The sequence below is a fragment of the Hyaena hyaena genome, unplaced genomic scaffold (genome assembly GCF_003009895.1).
Source record: "Hyaena hyaena isolate Hyena2069 unplaced genomic scaffold, ASM300989v1 scaffold_953, whole genome shotgun sequence".
Lineage (NCBI taxonomy): Eukaryota > Metazoa > Chordata > Mammalia > Carnivora > Hyaenidae > Hyaena > Hyaena hyaena.
In genome coordinates this window covers 239,803-261,340 of record NW_024081585.1, presented here as the reverse complement: position 1 = coordinate 261,340, position 21,538 = coordinate 239,803, and the positions used below count along the sequence as shown (strand labels likewise).

The 21,538-nt window shown below is 39.0% G+C and overlaps 1 protein-coding gene across 3 annotated transcripts in view; it reads left to right on the top strand.

Annotated features, from left to right (window-relative positions):
- MPPED2 (metallophosphoesterase domain containing 2) overlaps positions 1-21,538 on the top strand; it is a 170,764-nt gene that overhangs the window by 84,059 nt on the left and 65,167 nt on the right. For all 3 annotated transcript variants that reach the window (XM_039221149.1, XM_039221150.1, XM_039221151.1), the window contains one exon: positions 1,259-1,484. In XM_039221149.1, coding sequence (XP_039077080.1) covers positions 1,259-1,484 — 226 coding nt within the window. The remainder of the gene's footprint in view (positions 1-1,258; positions 1,485-21,538) is intronic.

Here is a 21,538-nt window from a genome sequence, read left to right as displayed (position 1 = left end):
TTGCATTGCTGAAGTCCCAAGTACCTATGGCAGAACTTGTCCCCGCCCCCAAAATATAATTTTCTTCACCACTAAGCTTCATTAATTAAATCATTGACTCTGGCTTGCTGGTAAGGACCAGTTCTTACAACAAGTGTATCCAATTTCCTGCTAGTGGTAACTTTCATTCTTCCTGGAATAGCAGGAAACATTAATTTTGCATTGGACCCAGGAGTCTTAGGAAGCTGGAATTATAGGCACCATTGCCCCACCCTTTTCTCCCCTAAAATAAAATGAAATAAAATAAAATGAACAGCAGCTCCGCAGTGAGGCTTGAGGGATGGGTAATGACAAAGAAGAGAAAAGGGCATTAATTTCAGGATGGGGACAGCTGCCCGGCACTATCTCCCTTCGGATTTTGGTTCTTATAGCATCACGGTGAGTTATTAATATGTATGATCTATACTTTATTCAAACATTATAAATCTATGCAGAAGTCTGGTGTTTGGGTTTTCCTTTATAGCTTTCATTCTTCTTCCCAGAATTATCTCATTTTGATCGGGAAACTTTTGCATAAAAAGCACACACCAAGAACTCACATTTCCATACCATAAATATTAAAAGGGGGTTAAGCTTTACAGTTTCTTCTCCCATCCCAATGGGAGGAAAGTTAGCCTTCTAATCAGGAGGGCCATTATTAATGTTCTTTTTATTCACAAGCCAAAAGGTAAACTTTAACTGACAATATGAAATTGTACTATGTAGTTCCTTTCATTTATGTAAATTGTGGAATGCTTGGCTATGCCTTGTCATTTGTATGATACACTCTCAATATGCTTTTGAAGGATGTCCTACAAATCAAGCAGTTATCTGAGTTGTTAAGAACAGTTGGTTGGCTTATTTTTTGAGGAACAAACCAAGTCCAGACCTTTTTTAAGGATTGTGATGAAAGTGCTTTTTGCTGGATAATTATGAAGTACGGATTTATCACAGTATACATTCATCACAGTGAATCTGTAACAGAGAAGAGGGAAATGGAACAAGAAAGCTGAATGTCTTCTTAGTAGCTTTTAAGCTTCTTAGCAGCTTCCTGTCTCTTGTTTATTGTCATTTTTTGCCAACATAAAGGCGTAGTCATAAATTTTGGTTCCCATGGAAATATAAAGGAATGCGTGAGCTATTTCATTTGGGTGTACTGTCTGCTAATCACCCAGTCTCGGCTGTTGTACTTCGTGATGGGAAATGAACGTGCTAATTGGTACTCTTTTTTTTATTTCAGGAAACCTGCCATATGAATATAAAATAGTGATTGCTGGGAATCATGAACTGACATTTGATAAAGAATTCATGGCAGACCTTGTTAAACAGGACTACTACCGTTTCCCCTCTGTGTCCAAATTGAAACCAGAGGACTTTGACAACGTTCAGTCCCTCCTGACAAACAGTATTTACTTACAAGACTCGGAGGTAACAGTGAAGGGATTCAGGATATACGGGGCACCTTGGTAAGTGCTCATTTGAACAATCTTCCCCTTCGTTTTTTTTTTAGTTCAGTATTAAGAAATCCTGGTGCAGACTTCGGCACTTTAAATGAAAAGGATAAGGGTAGAAAGAAACTGTATTGCTGTATTTCAGACACAACACATATTCTGGAACTGCTGGAAAGAGTATCACTTGTTGTTTTCATTGTGGTGCAGATTTCTTTAGGCAAGATTGGTGGAAATGGAGCTTTGGTAGTTGTGTATATGTTTATGTGACGGAGGCTGCGTGTGTGTCTGGGACACAGAAGGATTTGGGGGAAGGTCACCATGTTACCTTTCATGCAGATGCATCTACTCTGAACATTCCATCAGCCTTAGGTGACTTATTTCCCTCTCATTTTACACTGGACACATTCATAAAATATCTTGCTTAGATTAGGGCTTCTCAAATCTTGCTACATATAAGAACCACCTGATCAACTCGGAAGAAATACGGATTTTGAAGCTATACCCTCAGAGCAACTCTGATTCTCATTCCTGAGGTAGAGCCCAGCAATTTGTATTTTTAAAGCTCCCCAGATGAGACTGATGCGCAGACAGTTTGGAAGTTACAGGTTGAGAGCTCAGCACTAGAATTCTCAGCATTGAGCTCTAGAAAACTTAAAACAGGTGCTTATTCTTTGGGGCCAGACAGGAAGCATTTTGATCTTGTTTCTATCATTTGTCAGTTGTGTGGTTTTGAAGAAGTTAATTCACAGAGAATGAGCCTCCGTTTCTGTATCTCAAGACAGTGGAAATAGTACCTGCTTTAGAAGGTTATGAGAATTAAATTAGGTGGTATTTTGAATGGATATGGATAAATGCCTAGTTGTTTGCTCAGGATAATGATTATCATTTTCTGGCCTTGGTTCTGCCACTAAGTATTTATGTGAACTTGAGCAAGTCACTTAGCCTCCAAACCAGTTTCTTAATCTTTAAAATGGGAGTGTTAGGCTAGAAGATTAATATCAAGGGGTCTTGGATTTTTATTTATTTATATATCTACTTTTTTGAGAGCTCCATATGTATAGGAGCAGAAGACCTAACCTTTACCCACCCAACCTGGAGTAGTACCCCAGCCTGGCCCTAGTATTTGTGTCTAAGACAAATAGGAAGAGGACACATAGTGTGATTTCAGACTGGTCGTCTCACTTGACAGTTTGGTTCGTTCTCTGTAGAATAGAAAGCTGAGATGTTTTCTCAGCAGCTGATCATTTTTTCCCCTAGCTTTACTAGCTGGAATCCAGAAGGATTGTTGAGTGGACACAGGAACTGTATTTAATTTTAAAATCCACCTGGCAATGATTGTGAACTCTTACTTGAGTCCTTGCTATACGCCAGGCATTGTTCTAAGGTTTTTCTTGTCTTTTATATTCTTCAAAATGCTTTTAAGAAATGGACACTGTCGTGATTCTCATTTGGCAGGTGAAAAAAACTCGGGCACAGAAAGGTTAAGAAACTGCTCAGGGATCACACAAATAGTGAGTGGTAGCATCCTAATTTTGAGTCTGACCGCAGGGTGTGTTGTATGACTGAGGCTTTGGTGATAGTGGTGTGGTCGCTGGTGGTTGTAATCTGCAGTGGTTATATCCAGCTGTATTAGTGTACGTTAGTTAATGTTTTTTATGTATGAGAAGGTGGTAAGGGCAGGAAATCAAATAGTAGAAATTAGTCCTATCAAACGGTAATCTGAAAACTGGCCTCATGGTAACACAGGACGTCAGTATTAGCACTTCTGAGCAAAGGGCAGGAGAGGGAGCTTTTTCAGCCTCACAGCTCACGTCTTAATGACTATGCTGTAGTTGAGGAATGACGTTTGATTGACAGAGAAGCTCTACATAGAGTTAAGGCCAGTTTTTTAACACCTTAAGATAATTTTTGAGAAATTTTCGAAGGCACAGAACATGGATGGCCATTCCTGAACAAGCCAGACTTTCAGAGATCTCTGGATTGATAGTTCCTTGAAATGATGATAGCAAACAAACTTCCTCCATTATCTGAGCAGATGCAGATCTGTTGAGGATAGGATTAAGCTAAACCAGTTGACGGTTATGATGAATGAGGGAGTGATTTTGGATCCATAGGCAGATCTTGCAGCACCTCAAGAAAAAGCAAAACAAAATAAAACAAACAAAAACATAGTAACTCAAATCTGTGATATGATGGGGCATAATTCTTTTTTGATGGTGGTACAAACTTCAGATGTTTATATCTGAGCTGAATTTATATCATTTGAAAATTGTTTATTTTAATATTGGAGACAGTGGTTAATTTCAATATTGGAGAGGGAGAAAATAGTCAAGATGAGCCCTCTGAAATGCTATCCTGGAGTTGTCTTTATACATAATTTGTTGGGATTTCCAGAAAGTTTAAACTATTACCTGCTTAGCACTTCCTTGCAATGAGGGAGATTTGTGTCACCCATAGGAATTGCTGCTACTTTGTCTTTTGACTAAGAATACAGAGGTTGATGAAAAGCAAATTTCATTTTCAATACATGTTTTGGAGGTGTCTGCAGTTTGGATCCCATTGTGAAGATATTTTGTTAAGATTGATTATTTCCAGGAATGCTGATAATCTGAACACTGATTTAGGGATCCCTGCATTGGCTTCTCTGTGCCGAGAGCACAGATTTTCCTAGTTCTACCATTTATTCAGCCCTGTAAACTTGGGTGAATTTCTGAACATCTCCCTGCCCCTGTTTTCTCATCTTTGGGAGATCACAACGTAATTTCTTCCATGTGGTTGCTATGAGGATCAATGAGTTAATGCATCCACAGTACCCAGAGATTTCCTGGCATAGAGTAAACATTTAATAAATGTGAACTAGTACTCAGATAGGGGAGCTGGTCTTTCAAGTTTACTTTATACCTTTGTCCATCATCATACGAAGATTGTTGCACCGGGAGTCAGATGCCTTGAGGTCAGCCTCTGCTGATTGAGTGGCACTAGGCAAATCACCGAACTTCTGTTTTGGTAAAACAGGGCCAGCAAGGTCTGCCCTATTTTCTCTCATACAGCACTCCCTTAAATGGTCACCAAAGGTAGAATTTTCAGAGTATCCATATTTTCAGGAATGCTTCATATTTTAACATCTTGTACACTTTTTAACCTCTTTCACTATTAAGAGTTTGACTAGAGGGGTACCTGGGTGGCTTGGTTGATTAAGTGTCCAACTTTGGTTCAGGTCATGATCTCACGGTTGATGAGTTCAAGCTTTACATGGGGTTCTCTGCTGTGAGCACAGAGCCTGCTTTGGGTCCTCTCTCTCCCTCTCTGTGGACCTCTCTATCTCTCTCTCTCTCTCAAAAATAATGAATAAATATTAAAAATAAAGAATTTGACTAGAAGCAAAGTTTGGGGGGATTTATACCAGAGCTACCACTTTTCTCTCTTCAGACGTTAGGTTTTTCCATCCCTGAGATTCACCTGTGGGTCAATGTCTGCTTAGTAACCCATTAGTTATTTCAACCCCAAAATAAAGTAAAGTGGTTTAAGTTTGATTTCCATGCTTTTCCAATGAATTTTGATATTACTAGTGCTCTCAGTTTCAAAACAATCAAAATAAGATCCTTGATTCTAAGGATTTCCATCCTGTATCAGGTTTCTCAAAGATGATTGCCATCCAACCAGGAAGATAGCTACAACTCACATACTTAAAAAAATGTGGATTGTGACTCACGCTCAGTACAGAAAAGAAATATCAGTCCACATTCATTACAGTGTTTTAACTTGTAGCACAATTGAAGGCTTCCTAAAGAGGGAGATTTAAAGCGATGTCTTTAAATTTACAGTTTAGCAGGAATTTGTATATGGAGACTAATTTACAACACTTTAAAGGATAGATGTGTGTGTGCAATTGGAGTGCACTGTGGATACTTCTTAGATCCCCAAGGGAAGGGATCTGGATGTGGTTAGATGGGTCTGGAAAATTCAGTGGCCTCCCTATACTGAAGAAGCTGTAAGTGGGCTGCCTTGTCCTGGAAGACAAGGAAGGCAAGAGCTGACTGGTTCCACGCAGTACCCTTGCCTCATGAGACCTTGTAGTAGGTTCTGTGGTTTCTGTGTATATTCCTTCATTATCTCATTCTTCTAAGAATCTTAAAGAAAGGAATCAGCCATGATGTATTAACCATCTTCAGGAGTAACAGTTAACTCATAGCTTTTCTTTTTTTTTTTTTAATTTTTTAACACTTATTTATTTTTGAGGCAGAGAGAGACAGAGCACGAGCTGGGGAGGGGCAGAGAGAGAGGGAGACACAAATCTGAAACAAGCTCCAGACTCTGAGCTGTCAGCACCGAGCCCGATGTGGAGCTCGAACCCATGGACTGCGAGATCATGACCTGAGCCGAAGTCAGATGCTTAACCGACTGAGCCACCCAGGTGCCCCTAACTCATTGCTTTTCTTAATGTCTCCTGTAATGTTTTTCTCTCACTCTTTGGAGGAGAAGAAGGTCTTGTGTTGCCAGACAAGTCTGCCTAGGACTTTAGTCCTATGATGGGAATGCTTGTGGATTTCTTATATCCATCGCGTTGATTCTCTGCCACCATGATGGTTCCTGATTTCCTCTTTGTGATCACTCTCAGTTCTGTCTTTTCCAAAGGCTGAGTATGGTTTGAAAGAGGAGACAATCTGTGGTCCTGCCAGGATAGAGGGGAGGTGGAATTTTGAAATAATTTTGAAATCATTTCTGTATTTTTGGTTATTAGACCTAGAGCCAGCATCTTAGCACAAGTCGGTTTCAGAAAGGGACCGACCCCTATCTTTCCTTTTTATTTTGGGGGGAGGGAGGAGTTGATTTCAATTGCTCTTTTGGTACTGTGCAGAAAAAAACCCAGGTACTAATTGATCCAGAGCCAAGCTGCCAAAAGTAAAAAGCCCATATTGCTCCGACCCGAGGAGAGCCGTTGTATTGTTTGGTGGTGGCTTCACCTTGTTCCTCTCTTGAACAGAAATGCAGGGCTGGTCTCCCGTGGCTTTTAATGAATATGAGCCGGACTTCCCAATGTCCAGGAATTTGATCTCTATGCTGACCAAGGGGTCAGGAACAAAGAACACACTTTTTCATGTTAGAGTAGACTCAGGTGTAATTTGTCAGATTTAGTAACTGTGGTGGCAGTGCCTTAACTTCTTCAGCAAGAAAATTAGATGGGGCCTAGACAGTGTAATTCTAAAATGGCTACAGTAACAAGATGAAGCCCATTGAATTGCATCTGCAAAGAAAGCCTGAACAGGGATGTTCCCCTCCTTTCCCTCATTTCGGATCACAAACATGTTGAGTTCATTCATTCATTCATTTAGATGTAATTTTCTCAGCATTTTAAAAAGTGGGAGTTAAGTGTTGATTCCACTCTCTGCAGCATTTATAATTGTTTTTGCACAGAAATAGCTACAAGGTTGCTCACGTTTCCTTGTTCCGATCAGTGCAATAGTACTTTATGTTTACCCTGTCAGAAAAGCTTCAGATGTTTTTATTTCCAATTATAAGTTTTGTAATGCATCATGTATTTTGCTGACAGTCTTTAAGTTCTTGAAATAGCGAACAAATTAACAGCAGATACTGAGTGAGAGGATTAGGAAACCAATTGGCAACTCATATGATAGAATTCAGATATGGGGATGGGTGGAATGGGCTCATTTATTTTATTTTCACAGTCATACTTTGTAATTAACTTGGGCCAAAAAAAGGAGGAAGAAATGAAAGAAACCTCTCCACATTCAGCAAGAAAGTCCTTTCACTTTAAAGGGCTATACCAACAATCTTGATTCCTACCATCATCTCAGGGATTCCAGCTTTGATTCAGGAGAGTTGAGAAAGGTATTGGCACGGAAAAAGGCCTGTGTGTGTGTTAAACAAATATGCACTCTGCTTTTACATGACTCTGTTTAAAGGCCCAGGCTAACATTTCATTTTTCTTGGCACGGAGCCCACAGACTCTCCCATATGAAACCGATGGGTGTTCTGCCCTGCTCTAGAGTTACAGGCTCTGTTTACATTTTTGCCTGTTCCAGAATGCAGCTGACTGCTCTTAAAGCCGCGCGGGATCAGATTCACTTCTGGTTTAACAACTGCCGTGTTTATTTGAAAAAGGAGAAAGCAAAACCAATCACTTTGCTTTCTACCTCTCATTCATAGCCCGTATCAGTAAATACCATTTCTAAAGCTGGGTTGTGTAGAGCTTCTGATGTTAGATCCACTCATACATTTGCCCCTGCTCCATCTAAACCCTTGAAGCCGGCCGTGGTGCCTTCATCTGATGTATTAGTGGTGATTGTGTAGAAGAATGTGGAAGGGTAGATGGAACTGTTCCTGTGCATTCAGTTACACTTAATATCAGCTATTGGCAGAAATTAAATTTTTTGCCTGTACATCCTGAAAGATAATCTCAATTAGCAGACAAGAGTAATAAATAAACACATTGGAATGTGTATTTCACTCGGAGAACTGCCACCTGTGTTATCTTATTTGGGCTTCATAACAATCCTAAATAATTAAAATTTAAGGTAAAAAACAATTTTAAACAATTGAAATAGGCAGAATAGTATTAATAATAGTAATTAATAATAGCCAGCATTTACAAGTGCCCATATGTCAGGTGCTGCTCAGTATTGCCTCTTTTTGACTGAGGAGACCAAGATAGAGTTTTTGACAGAAAAGGTGACTTGCTCAAAGGGGCTGAGGCTGAAGAGGATTGGGATCCAGCCTTCCTGTGCTGAGCTGTTGACACTAAACCAGAATATCCTAGTAACCAGATGTCCTGCTCCTTGATCTGAGGCAATTCAGGAAGGGGCCACTTGGAAAACTTAGCTATTTCTTTCTCTCTTTTTTTAAATGTTTATTTTATTTTTGAGAGAGAGGGACAGAGTGCAAGCAGGGGAGAAGCACAGAGAGAAGGAGACACAGAATCCAAAGCAGCTTCCAGGCTCCGAGCTCTCAGCACAGAGGCCGACATGGGGATTGAACCCACGAACCATGAGATTGTGACTTGAGCTGAAGTCGGACGCTTAACTGACTGAGCCACCCAGCTGCCTCTACCTATTTCTATTTAGTTGCAAAAAGGGCGCACAGAAATCCAGGCCAGTACTCTTCAGGAGCTCTCAGGATTCTGGGTTAGGTGCTCATAGGGGGAAAATAGGGATGTTGAGAGAACAAAGGAATGATCAGGTATTTTTTTTTTCCACAATGTGCTCCAGAGCCTAGAGTTTTCTATGAAAAATCTATGTCTCAGTGTGCCGTAAGACGCGGATCACCACCTCCTTGTCCGTTTGATCCATAGAGACAACTTATGGTTCCTTTGCATACACATCAGGAGGGGCATGTATTGGGTGTCTGTCGTGTTTTCCATCTGAGGCACCAAGTCCCAGCTGAGAAAGACGGCAGGTCCTGGACATATGCACCAAGAAGGAAGTACTGGCAGGTGGCCCTGCTGATGTCAGGCCTGGCATGGGTCCACACACCATGCTCCAGAGAAGACCTGGCCCTTAACACTGAGACCCAGCCGGTTGGCCACTGGGTGTTCTTTCATTTTCTCATGTTCTACTAACAGGCTCCTTTTTAACCCATAGTTACTGCTGGTGGGTGGAAGGGGATTATACAGTGGCTCTAAATTCTCTGATGGCAGAGACCCTGTCAGCTTTATTCTCTGCATACCCTAGGCGAGCCCAGTGCCTGGCACATGGTGGATGGTCTGCCTGTATCAGCTGAATGAATGAATGAGGGCGGTAGTGGTGGTAGAGCTGTGTCTGTGGCGGATGGACTGAAGGTCTATACAGATGAGTCATGAGTTGCACAGGCAAGGATATTTCCAATATGAGATCAAGCATAACCATGAATTTAGGAGGACTTAGAGATGGTAGAGCAAAATAGAGCCAAATGAAGCACTGAACTATGTTTGTGAGCTTTGTGAACATACTAGATCCATCCTGAACACTTATAAATACAGAGAGTATCACATCTCTCCAGGTGAGCATAAAAAAGTTGGAGGATGGGAGTAGTTGAACAAATCTAACATGAAGGCAGTGAGGATTTTCAAAGGAAGTTTCCAACGGTATTTTGAGATTTTTGTCAGTTTCTTTACTTTCAGATGCCTTATTTCTGTGCTAGAAGCACAGTTTCTGTTAAATTTGGAGACTGTTTTGAGGTATAATAAAAGTAGTCAGTGAAAAGTGTGAGTTTGGAAAGAAGCTAGACCAGCCGGGTACTCAGAAAGTTTGCACGCTGGAAGCCAGTTATCAGGGGCGCCTGGGTGGCTCAGTCGGTTAAGCGTCCAGCTTTCGCTCAGGTCATGATCTCATGGTTCCTGGGTTTGAACCTTGCGTCGGTCGCTGTGCTGACAGCTCAGAGCTTAGAGACTGCTTCGGATTCTGTGTCTCCCTCTTTCTCTGCCCCTCCCCTGCTTGCACTCTGTCTCTCTCTCTCAGAAATAAATAAATGTAAAAATTTTAAAGAAAGAAACCAGTTATCAAATATGTGGTGTTCTCTTTCCTTAATGGTCAAATTCCCAATGGTTGAATTTTTGAGTCGAATTAATCATGTGGATTCTGTATCATTTATTTTCAAGCTCTTTGACCAACATGGATTTCTGATTTTATACTCTGAACTGTAAGTGTACTGTGAATTTCTCCAGGTATTACCAGATAGTGAGTGCACTGGGGTCCTGTAGACAGTCTTGACCCAAATTTGCCTGGATCCAGTCACTGCTGCTGCCCTGCCTTCTGCGGTGCCCTTCTGCCCTAGAGAGCTGATGTGTTCGCTAATAAGTCCAGGTAAATACCCAGGTTCATTTAATCCTCCGGACAATCAGTGATGAAGGTGAGATGAGCTTTGGAGCACACAGTTCAGAAGTTGCCACTTCCACGCCCCTTTGGCCAGGTTCCACATCCGCCCAGTCTTCCTCCCTTTCCGCCCTTCCAAGGAGTCTGCATGCTGCCAAAGTTGTTTCCCAATAGAGGCATGATGATCAAAGCCATGCTGTGTTCTGTGCTCCTCAGGGGAGAGGCCCTCTGCCTTTCTACGCTGCTCAGTGAGAAGCAGTCAAGGCACAATGTCACTCACCTCTTAATGATTCACCTCTAAGCCCGTGGGAGCCTACTGGGGGACAGGCCAAACCATAATGTGCCCAGGGACATCCCTCTGACAGTGAAGGCTTTGTTTAAAGCTGGGCTGAGCACTTCTTGCTGTCTCCCTCTTCCCTTAAACCATCCGTCCCTCAGGGTAAGAAACTTCTTGCAGTGCATCCCCAGCGGAAAGATGTATCTGGAAAAGTCTGAGCCTTAGGCTGGACATAGTGTAAACACCTACATGCCCGTTTTCCCTGTTAAGGCGAGAAGCAGTGAAGGATAGAGGCCACAGGCTTTGGCCTTTAGAAACAGCTGTCCCCAGTGAACTTGAGTCTCAGTTTTATCATTTAGGACTCATTTACTTTGTTAAGCAAGTTATTTCATCTCAGCCATGGTTTCACCCATGAAATTACATAGTTTCAATTGCATATGCAAATAGTAATAACTACTACTTATGAAGCATCACCCCCATTCAGGTACCTTCTATAACATTGCTTTTAAGTGTCACACCAACCCTATAAAGTAAAACTACCCCATTTGGGAGATGATAAAATTGAAGGTTAGAGAAGTTAACTCACCCAGGGACACTCATTTCCTAAATAGCAGAACTGGGCATAAGTCTCCAAAGCCTTTATTGTTTTCACTACTCAGTATATTTTTATGGGATTCAAATGTGATCATGTAGGTTAAGTTCTTGGCACTCAAGAACTTGGTAGATATTATTTTCACTCAAGAATTTGGTAAATATTGTTTTCTTCCCTGAAAGGTAAGAATTATGTAGTTTTGTAATGGCTATTATTTTTGCTTATTTGTTTTTTGGTTTGTTTTGTGTTTGTTCTGTTTTGTTTTCTTTTTTATGCTGGTATATTAGGGGAGAAGGGGAGAGTAAGAGGGGAAGAAATGAAAAAAAGAAGAAACTTAGTCTAGGAAAATCATTCCCCCTGTTTGTGTGTGTGGGAAAGAGAGAAAGAGAATTTCAAAAGCAAATATTGTGCAGTTTCTTTGTACAGCAAGTTGCTTATTATCTGGATAAGTGGAAACCATTTAGGAAAGGAACCCCATATATTGGCTGTATTTGGTCAAAAGATATGAAAGAGTGAATAGATGTCTGATAAATGAAGACATATGGGGCGTTTTTAAGGTCACTTACATGAAGTATCATTTGAAATGTATGAGTAATGCTTGGTAGTGCGTTTTCACCCAGGAAAAATAAAGGTAATCTTGGACGGGGACTATAAATTGAATGTGGAATGTTCCATGCGGGCTGCTTAAGCAGGAAGCTAGTGGCAGATTTGAAAGCCTCTGGGTTCTCAGAATGCCTGTGCATTCTGTAGAGAGTACAAAAGATGAGTTACAAATTTGCATTAATCCGGGAGCCGATATAGGAAGATTGTTTTGCTCAAACATTAGAAAAGATCAGCTTGGGTAAAGTGCAATGCAGTTACTATGACTAATAATGTCCAAGTATGAAATTTGCTGGAAGAAATGAAAAAGCAACAAAGAGAAACACCTTGCATATAAAGGCAAATTAGAGGAAGTGGTTAGGAACCAGCTGAAGTAAGATTCTTCCCAAGATAAAATTTTCTAAGACAGCATCTGAAAGTGCTGGTGATATTATTGGGTAATTTACATACATTCAGTCCTGATGCCTGGCATGGTGGGTTTAGAATAGATCCCATCCCCCCCCACCCCCCGCCCCGCTCCTCCTAAAAAAGTAATGCTAACATTTCATATGTGTCTATAGTAAATCAACCTTGAAGTCTAAATAAAACCATGCTCTTTATAAAGGAAGAAAAAAGTCAGAGTTGACAGCCTGACTTTCCCTTCTTTCCTAAAATTGGTTAGGTGCTTCTTTTACATATTGTATACAAAATGACTGTACATAAAACTAAGCACCTCTGATGCCTGCCTGGATGAATAACTAGAGATCATGGTTTTTCTTATTACATTGGAAGCTACAGCATATATTGAAATTGTGGGACATCTCAGTCTTAATACAGGATCCACTAAGATGTACTGACTTCGAGGCCACAGGAGGCATCATGATCAATGGAAAGTAGCTTGGAGTACCATGGTTCTAGAAAGAGGACTACTGAAGACAGACGCTCGGAAGAAACTTTTTATTGTCTTAATGATTTAAAAGTCCAACTCCATATCACTAGCCATAGTTGGGGTTTCTATTTTTATTGTAAGTAAAGAATCAATAGAAAAAAACTTTCTTGCTTTGATCTTTACAAAATAAGAGATGCTAGATTAAAACTTTACAAAATAAGAGATGCTAGATTAAAACCTAATCAGAAATTGTTGATGGGGAGCCTGGGTAGCTCAGTAGGTTAAGTGTCCCACTTGGGCTCAGGTCATGATCTCACAGTTGGATTTATGAGTCTGAGCCCCATGTTGGGCTCTGTGCTGACAGCTCAGAGCCTGGAGCCTGCTTCAGATTCTGTGTCTCTCTCCCTTCCCCTCCCATGCATGGTCTCTCTCTCTCAAAAATAAATAAACATTAAAAAGAATTTTTTAATTAAAAACAAAACTAGTTGGAAATATGCTGTTGGCTTGTTATTAGCCACTTGCCCTTTTCTTCTTTTCCTACGGTGTCACGACAAAACAAAAAATTGTAGAAAGGAAATTCAAGAGACTCAGTCTGTGGGGTTTGATTTCATATTATTTAAATAAATGAATTCATAGGAAGCATCTGAGAATGAGGATTTTAAGTTATTCTTATGATGCCTCTGTTACTAAACATTCCTTAATTCTTCCCATTTTTTTTCAAATGAAACAGCAAAGAACTTCCTTTTCTAAACCAAATTCAGCCCCTCCCTGAAAAAGATATGATTTTGCAAGGACAAGTATTTACCTGTAGGTCCAGTGGAATGAGTAGGAAAATGGAAAACATAAGTGTGTGTATATAACGCTGGCCCTGATCTTTGTGCTTTTAGACAGCTCTTACCAGAGGCGAATTCTGTGTGGCCTGTATGGCAGCTTCAGAGATCGGCCAGTGAAAGGCAAGGGAATTTTCAGGGTATTGAGTGCCTTCCTATGTTCAAACACATTGTATGTGCTATTCAGGATTACGATTAATGCGAAAATCTGGTACTAAGGAAGGTCTTGGTTTTTAAGTTTATTAGCTATAAGAATTACCTTATGAAGAGTTCGAAGTCTCCTGAAAGCCAGAGAGAAACACAGTCACCTTTTTGGAAATTTTGACGTTTGCTTACCTATGAACCACAGGCTTAACTGTGCTCTAAAGTCAGTTCTGAGATGTTGTAACTGTTGATATTTATGATTTTCATTATAAATGTATTTTTACTTGGCTGATTGTTGCAATTAGCAGAACAATTGGATTATTGATAAAGCACGATACAAATATGCCACAGAAAATCCATTCTCTCTGTCCATTCATTCACATACTCTTCTGAATCAGACCAAAAAAGCTTGGTTCCCCCACCTCCACACTCAAAAAAAAAAAAAAGATGAAGGGAAAATACTTGCTGCAGAACATCATCAAGGAGAGAAATCATGCAAAACGTGGACATCTCAATTCCTAAGATTGTTTCTCAAGCTGTGTAAACTGTCTTCAGCTTATCAGATCTCAAGTGGATGAAGATTTTACAATTCCAGTAAAAATTCATACATTCACCTGGTTTTAGTCATTCAGGAATTAACATCAGTTGTCAGAGAGCAATGGTATGTTTTTCTTCTTATGCTTAGCACTAAGAGTTTCAAAAGCCACATCCCCACCAAAAATATACAGAGGGATCATAACATTATAAAGAATGTATATAAATATATAGAGAAAATGAAAACTGAGAGGTTATATACCACAAATATCACAGCAATTTTTCTTTTATGAGTGTTCCTTTTTTTTCTTTTTCCTTTCACTCTACTTTCCTGGTATTTTGTATATTCTTAGAGTGGGGAAATTGTTTTTTTTTTCTTTTTACAGTCAGGAAAAAAGACTACATTCTCAAGTTGTAAAAAGTGTGTCTAGGGGTAATTTGGAAATCGACTCTATTATTCTAACTTTATGCTGTCGTTGTGAATATAGTTCTTGTATACTTGCGGGCCCGCATGTGTGCACACACGTCACAGGCCACCTGTATGTCAGGTCATTGCAAATGATGGGCAAGTGGAAAAGTGTCTGTCCTGGACAACAAGTGCTCTGGGTTGGCTGGCTGAAGTGGAAAGATTCCCTGAAAGTGCCGTGACTCATGCATCATTCTGCAAAGAAATTTTGTTGTGAAGGTGGAACGTAGGTGATTCATTTGGTGCTGGGGTGACCAAGAGAACTCTGATCTCTGTGGTGCTGCATTTTGATTCCTCCTTGAATGTGAAACCTTGGGGTTTGGGTCAGTAAATCTGCTGTAGGGGAGGTGAGTTGAGTGGAGGAAAGCCTGGTGTCTACCTTTGCTTATTTGTATTCCAGTGCTGTAACCTCCCCTCCTCTCCTCTCATGTGTCTTTGTTCTATTAATCTGCAAAACAGGGCTCGGCTTGTGATTAGTCCTTGGAGCTTGTTTCTATTAATCAGTCTGCAAAACAGGTCGACTTCGATGCTTTTGTTCCAGAGCTTAATGCCTTCTCCTTGTCAGGCTGTGGTTCAGGCTGCTTGGTTTGCCTTAACTGGGACCAGGCGGTGAAATTTGGTTTTTATATGCTGATTGTATTGTCAACAAAGAAAACACCATTTAAAAAGACAACAGGAAAATGCGAATTAGAATTGTAGAGCTATGTTTTAGGAAGAGGAAAAGTTTATAAAAAAATACAACTTATAAAACCTGGTTGTGTTACACGATAAACTAGTGCAGTTGACCTGAACAGAAAATAAGGCATTATTCATAGTGTGTAGTCTACAAGTATGGTGCCGAGCAAAGGTTGCCTATTAATAATAATTTTATGTGTATTTGTAATGTAATTCTCTTTTGATAATTAAAGCGGGAATGTCATCCTCTTAGCTACAGTGTTGGGCAATTATAAGAAGACTCAACACAGTCTTGTGAATTTCTTTACTTTTCACCCTCCCTTGTGCTGAATGACCTTGCCATAGATTAAAATTATTCTACCTGTTAGGTAAGGAAAACGCAGTATCTCAATTTTCTTATCTTCATTATCAAGGGACGTGCACTGACCTAACCGTGGAGATAGAGTGGGGGTTAACTGAGTGATGATTATAAATTGCTTCGTAAAGTGCTCATTATCACCATTTTAAAAATTCTGCTAACTCTAATGTGCGAAGGACAGAATCGCTGGAAAAGAATTTTAATGCATAGCTTTCCCCAGTGACAGCGACGCTGTGGGAAAACCAGAGTTTTCTATTAGAAGTTGTCTTTTACATCTCCAAAAATTTCTGCTAAATTTCAGCATTCATTATTTGTGAAATAACTGCCCGCCCCCATGCCCCCCCAGAAAAAAAAAAAAGAAAGAAAGAAATCTGTTGAAGTACAAGCAAGGAGCAAACTGTCAGAGTCCCAAATTAAATTTGTCATCAGTGATAAATTTAGTGCTGGAAGATACTTTAATAAGTGCTTCAGCTTGATTTATTGGTTTTGTTAGTTAACAAGAGTATATTATGTCTTGTACAGAACTTAGCAGAAGCAATTTCTGACTAGACCTTCCTTGATTAAAAAAAAATGAAAGTCTCATTTTAGTCGCAGTGGTAATTATTTTCGTACTAAATTGGAAGGTAAGCACACTGCAGTCTTGTCATTAATATTTTTTAAAAAAAGAAAGAAAGAAAAAAAGAAATGTCAGAATGTGAAAGGAAAGACATTTGAAAGGTCTTGGCTCTTTATTTTTTTTACATACTTTATTTCCTTTGTGTGTATGTGGTGTCTTGGCTGTTTTACTGGTTGGAGCCTTAAGTTGCAGCCCTTGCATGTATAATCACTAATGAGTGTCAGGATTCAGCTGCTAATTTGAAAGGCTTTGTGGCTCTTTCACCCCAGACACTAGCAGCTTCATTAGGCTCTGCTTTGTCCACCCTGCCCTTTGTTGGCCTCTAGATCACAGTTAAATACCAACATTACACCAACACCCCCTCCCCCCCTGCGTTGAAACAGTCCAGACCTGATTCTTTTGGTGCCTATCTTATCAGAATCTGCTACTGACATAAACTTGGGTGCCTGTCCAGCATGCCACGTAATTAGGATTACCTTCCCCCAAAGAGGCCTGTTTCCTCATACCCGAGGGGGGCGGGGTTCGGTTGATTAGAAATTTTAATTTTAGAGCATTTAGTGAATTTCTGGCCTTAAAAACAAAAAGGTTTATAAAGCATAGTCTTTAAAATGTGTTTTCAGGGCTGTTTCCAAAAAAATGACAGAAAGGTGTTTTTGTTGGTTTTTTCCCCCTTGACTTGGGAAAATACTGGCCTTTTATTATTAATGGCATCAAATAAGAAAAAATAAAGGAAAATCTATTGGTATTTTGTTTTCCTTTTGAGTTTTATCTTTGGGATTGCACTCTCCTTAAAATCAAACCAGATAGCAAGCAGGTGAAGAGCTTTCTGTTTGTTGTGCTCTTTTAAATATCCTGAGAGATAAAAACATTGACATGATTTGTCAAGCTTTTGATAGTCGGGAAGGAAAACCTTTATTTTACACTGATATCGTTTGTACATTCTCCCCCTACCGTTCCCAATTCCCAGAGAAATTATTCTGCGTTAGTTTAAAATTTTACCCTATATATGCTATGAAACAAGTCATCTGGAGGTATCTTTTGGCATGGTATGTGATTATCAACCATGAAAATAAAATCTTTGTAGACTTTTTTCTCATTGGATCCAGTCTTCCAAGCCAGGTCTCCGGTGATCTTATTTTGAAGTGGTTTGGATACTCCTTCTTTTTTACAGAGAGTCATAAAATTAGAGATGGGAAAGAGCTCTCTGATTGCATCACTTTTTCCACCCTTTTGGCCAGTGTGCTCTCCCTCCCTCCAGCATATTCCCTGGTGTTCCATTCAGCCTAGTTTAAGATACTAAGACCAGGGAGGCTTCGTGTCCAGTCCCCTCTGGGAAAATGTCCCACGGTCCTTGACATGTGGATATGCTTTTAGGCATGCACGCTAAAGTTTTCTGCTGCTTTGAGAATGCTTCAACATTCTTACGTTCACTCTGTTTTCTTATTTTTTGCTTCTACACCCTTGGGAACTTTTCCTGTCTTGGTCAAAGAGCCTGTATGCATTGTGAACAAAGAAACAATACACACATGCATGGTTTTGTCTTTTTATCCTTCTCATTCAAAATGACAACATTATTTAGGGGTTTTCGCATTATGAACCATGTGTCTCAGATGTGCCTAAATTTGAATGGTCCATATATTTTACCTGTAAATGAATCTCATAAATCCTTAGCCATTTCATAAATCCTGCGACTAGATCTTGTCAGAGTCTTATTAAAAGACTTTTCAAGAGTCTAGAAACAAGGTGAAGACCCTGTGAACACGTGTTTTTAGATGGACAGAATTAAATTTATTAAAGACCTGGTCCATGACACAGGGTCATCACTGGTCTGTGCGTAGCCCTTGTTATTGTCATGATATTAATCCATTTGTGAATAGAGTAGTAAACATCTATTAACCCACACATAGCCAGAGAACTAGCACACCGACAATAATTTGCATTAATCTATGTATTTTTTGTCTTTTATTCCTCTTTTTAATGCAGGTAAACATTAATTTGAGTTTGTCTTTATCATTCTTTTGCTTATTTAGATTTGTCTTACACACACACACGCACACCATAGTTTTTGGTTTTAAATTTTATTTAAAAAATAGTACAGGTATCTGCTTTACTTAAGGTAGAATAAGCTCCTAATAGATTGAAATACCTACACATAACTGAGTTCTGGAGAAAACAAATGACTACGAAAGGACTTTGGGGGATAGACACAGGCAGGTAGATTTTTGGAGGGAGGGTGAAACTTGGAGGAGGCATTAAACATCAAGTGAGTTTTCCGTTCCTGTGTTTTTGTTTTTGTTTTTCCCCAGAGGGAAGCCACAGCTGGACAAAGTTATAACCTTAGGTAGCTAAAATTCCAACAGAGAACCTGCATTCTTTCTGGTAGGAAGAACCATTTGAAGAAGTTCAGAGTTACTAGAACCACCACATAGTGAGGGGGAATTGTAGGAAAAAATGAGCCATATAAGAGAAATACCAAATTCTGCAAATAGTCTCTGTCCCAGTCTCTGGTTGATTCCTGACCCATGCATGATTCGCAGGTTGAAAGCAATCTGAATTGAGGTCTGGGCCACTGCCCACCGCAGGCATGACAGTTTCGAGTTTAATTCCAACCAAGATAATTGCCTGCTGAGACAAACTATGAATAGTCACTCTTCTGAGAAATATAACAGAATTCAGAGTCTCCGCAACATGACATTCAAAGTCTTCAGTATTACTTGATGTGTGAAGAGCCAGGAGTAAATTGACCCATTGTCAAAGGAAAAGACAATGAACAGAGGCCAAGAGGCGAATCAGATATTAGAATTATCAGAAAACAATTTTAAAGCTGCTATTATAATTATGCTAAGTGAAGATAAAGAAAATGTGTTTATAATGAATGAAAAATATAAGAAATGTCAGAAGTGAAGTAAAAAATAATGCACCAAATGGAAAATTTGGAACTGAAAACATGTAGTACTTGAATACATCATTCACTACGTGAGCTTAATAGCAGATGGACTAACAGAGAAAAGAATGAGTAAACTTGATGGTAGATTAATAGAAGTTAAGCAGTCTAAAGAAGAGAATGAAAACTTATTGAAAAATGTATAGCCTCGGGGATCTGTAGGACAATAGCAAATGTATGACATACAGGTAATCTGAGACCCATTGGAGAGGAGACAGAATAGAACCAAAAAGTTATCTGAGGAAATAAGGGCCCTCAAATCCTCAAATTTGTTGAAAAACATAAATCTCCAGATTAAGAAGCTCAGTGGACCCTAGTGAGGGAAAATATCAAGCAAACTATGCCTAAGAATAGCATAGTCAGGGCGCCTGGGTGGCTTAGTCATTAGGTGTCTGACTCTTGGTGTTTGGTTCAGGTCATGGTTTCACAACTCATGGGATTAAACCCCATGTCAGGCTCTGCGCTGACAGCGTGGAGTTGGCTTGAGATTCTCTGTCTCCCTCTCTCTCTGCACCTCCCCCACTTGTGCACTCTCTCTCAATAATAAATATTTTTTTAAAAATCTTAGAAAAAGAATAGCATAGTCAAATTACTAAAGACCAAGGAAAATGAGAAAATAGTTAAGGCAGCCAGATACTGAAACAGCATTATTATATATAGTGAACAATGATTAAAATGGCATCAGACTTCTCATCAAGCCATGAAGGTCAGAAGATAGTAGAACAATTTCTTTAAAGAACTAAAAGGAAAAAAAATATGTGATCCTAGAAGTCTATAGCCAGTGAAAATATCCTTGAAGATTAAAGGCAAAATAATTAAAAGCAAAATAAACAACATTTTGAGATAAATTTAGGAAATCAAAGAAAATTTCTTGTTACCAAACCCACACCATCAGAGTCCAGTTCTTATACTGGAAGGAAATGATACTGAAGGGAAGTTGGGTCTTCAGGAATTAACGAAGCACATCAAAAATGGTTGATATCTGACTAAATAACCTATTTTTTACTAATTAATTTCAAAAATGCATAGGACTGTTTAAAACAAACATAATATCTTGTGCTTATAAGATTTATAGATGTGATGTACATGAGAACCATGTCACAAAATAAGGTAAAAAGACTTACAGGACTTCAACTTTTATATTTTATGTGAAATGGTACAATATTAACTTTAAGTAGGCTGTAAAATGTTAAGGATGTATAATGTAACAAGAAAAATCTCTAAAATATACTCTAAAAATATACTATAAAGATGTATAGCTTAAAAACCATTTGATAAAACAGAATTCTAAAATAATTTTAAATAGTACAAAAGAAGCCAGGAAGGGTGAACAGAGGAACAAAAAACAATGTGGACAAACAGAAAACAAGTAAGACTTGATCTGCATATATTCACATGAATAATTATATTAAATAAACTTAAAAGCAGATATTATCTGAAAGGATTAGAAAACAATTATATGCCATTTACAAATAGAAGGCATACTTTAAGTAGAAAGATACACTTTAAATATAAAATACAAATATGTTGATATAAATGGGTGGGAAAAGATGGACCAGGCAAATGGTAAGCATGAAAAGGCTAGAGTGGCTATATTTCTATCAGGTAAAGTAGAATTTAGGAAGAAGAGTATTACCATAGATAAAGAGGGATACCCATAATGGTAAAAGGATCAATTCATCAGAAAGACATAATAGTCATAAATGTGTATGTGCATAACACTGGACCTTCAAAACACATGAAGCAAATATTGACAGTGTTGGGAAAAAATAGGCAATTCCATCATCACAATAAGTTTTAACACATATCTCCCACTAATTGATCATAAAACAAGACCAAAAAACAAAAACAATCAGTAAAACACAGGATCAGAACAACATTACTGACCACCTGGATGTAACAAATTTGTAGAGCCCTTCACACAGCAGCTCTGGGCTATACAATCTTTTGAAGTGCACATAGTACTTTCACTAAGGTAGAGTGTAGGCTGTACTATAAAACAAATTTCAGTAAATCTGAAAGGATTGAAATCATACAGAGTATATTCCCTGAACACAAAGGAATTTTGTTAGAAATTAGTAACAAGATATATTTGAAAAATTTCACATATTTGGAAAGTAAACAGTGTGCTTCTAAATGAGTCAAGAGAGCCCCAAATTTAGAAATAATTTCAGGTTAAATAGTAGTGAAAATAAAACACATTATAATTTGTGGAGTACAGATAAACCACATCTAGCCCTAATGTTTATATTAGGAAAGAATAAAAACCTAAAGCCTGCTTTCCATTAGGCTTCATCTCAGGAGCCTAGTAAAAACAAAAGCAACTCCACAGTAAGTAGAAGATGGAATTTTTAAAGT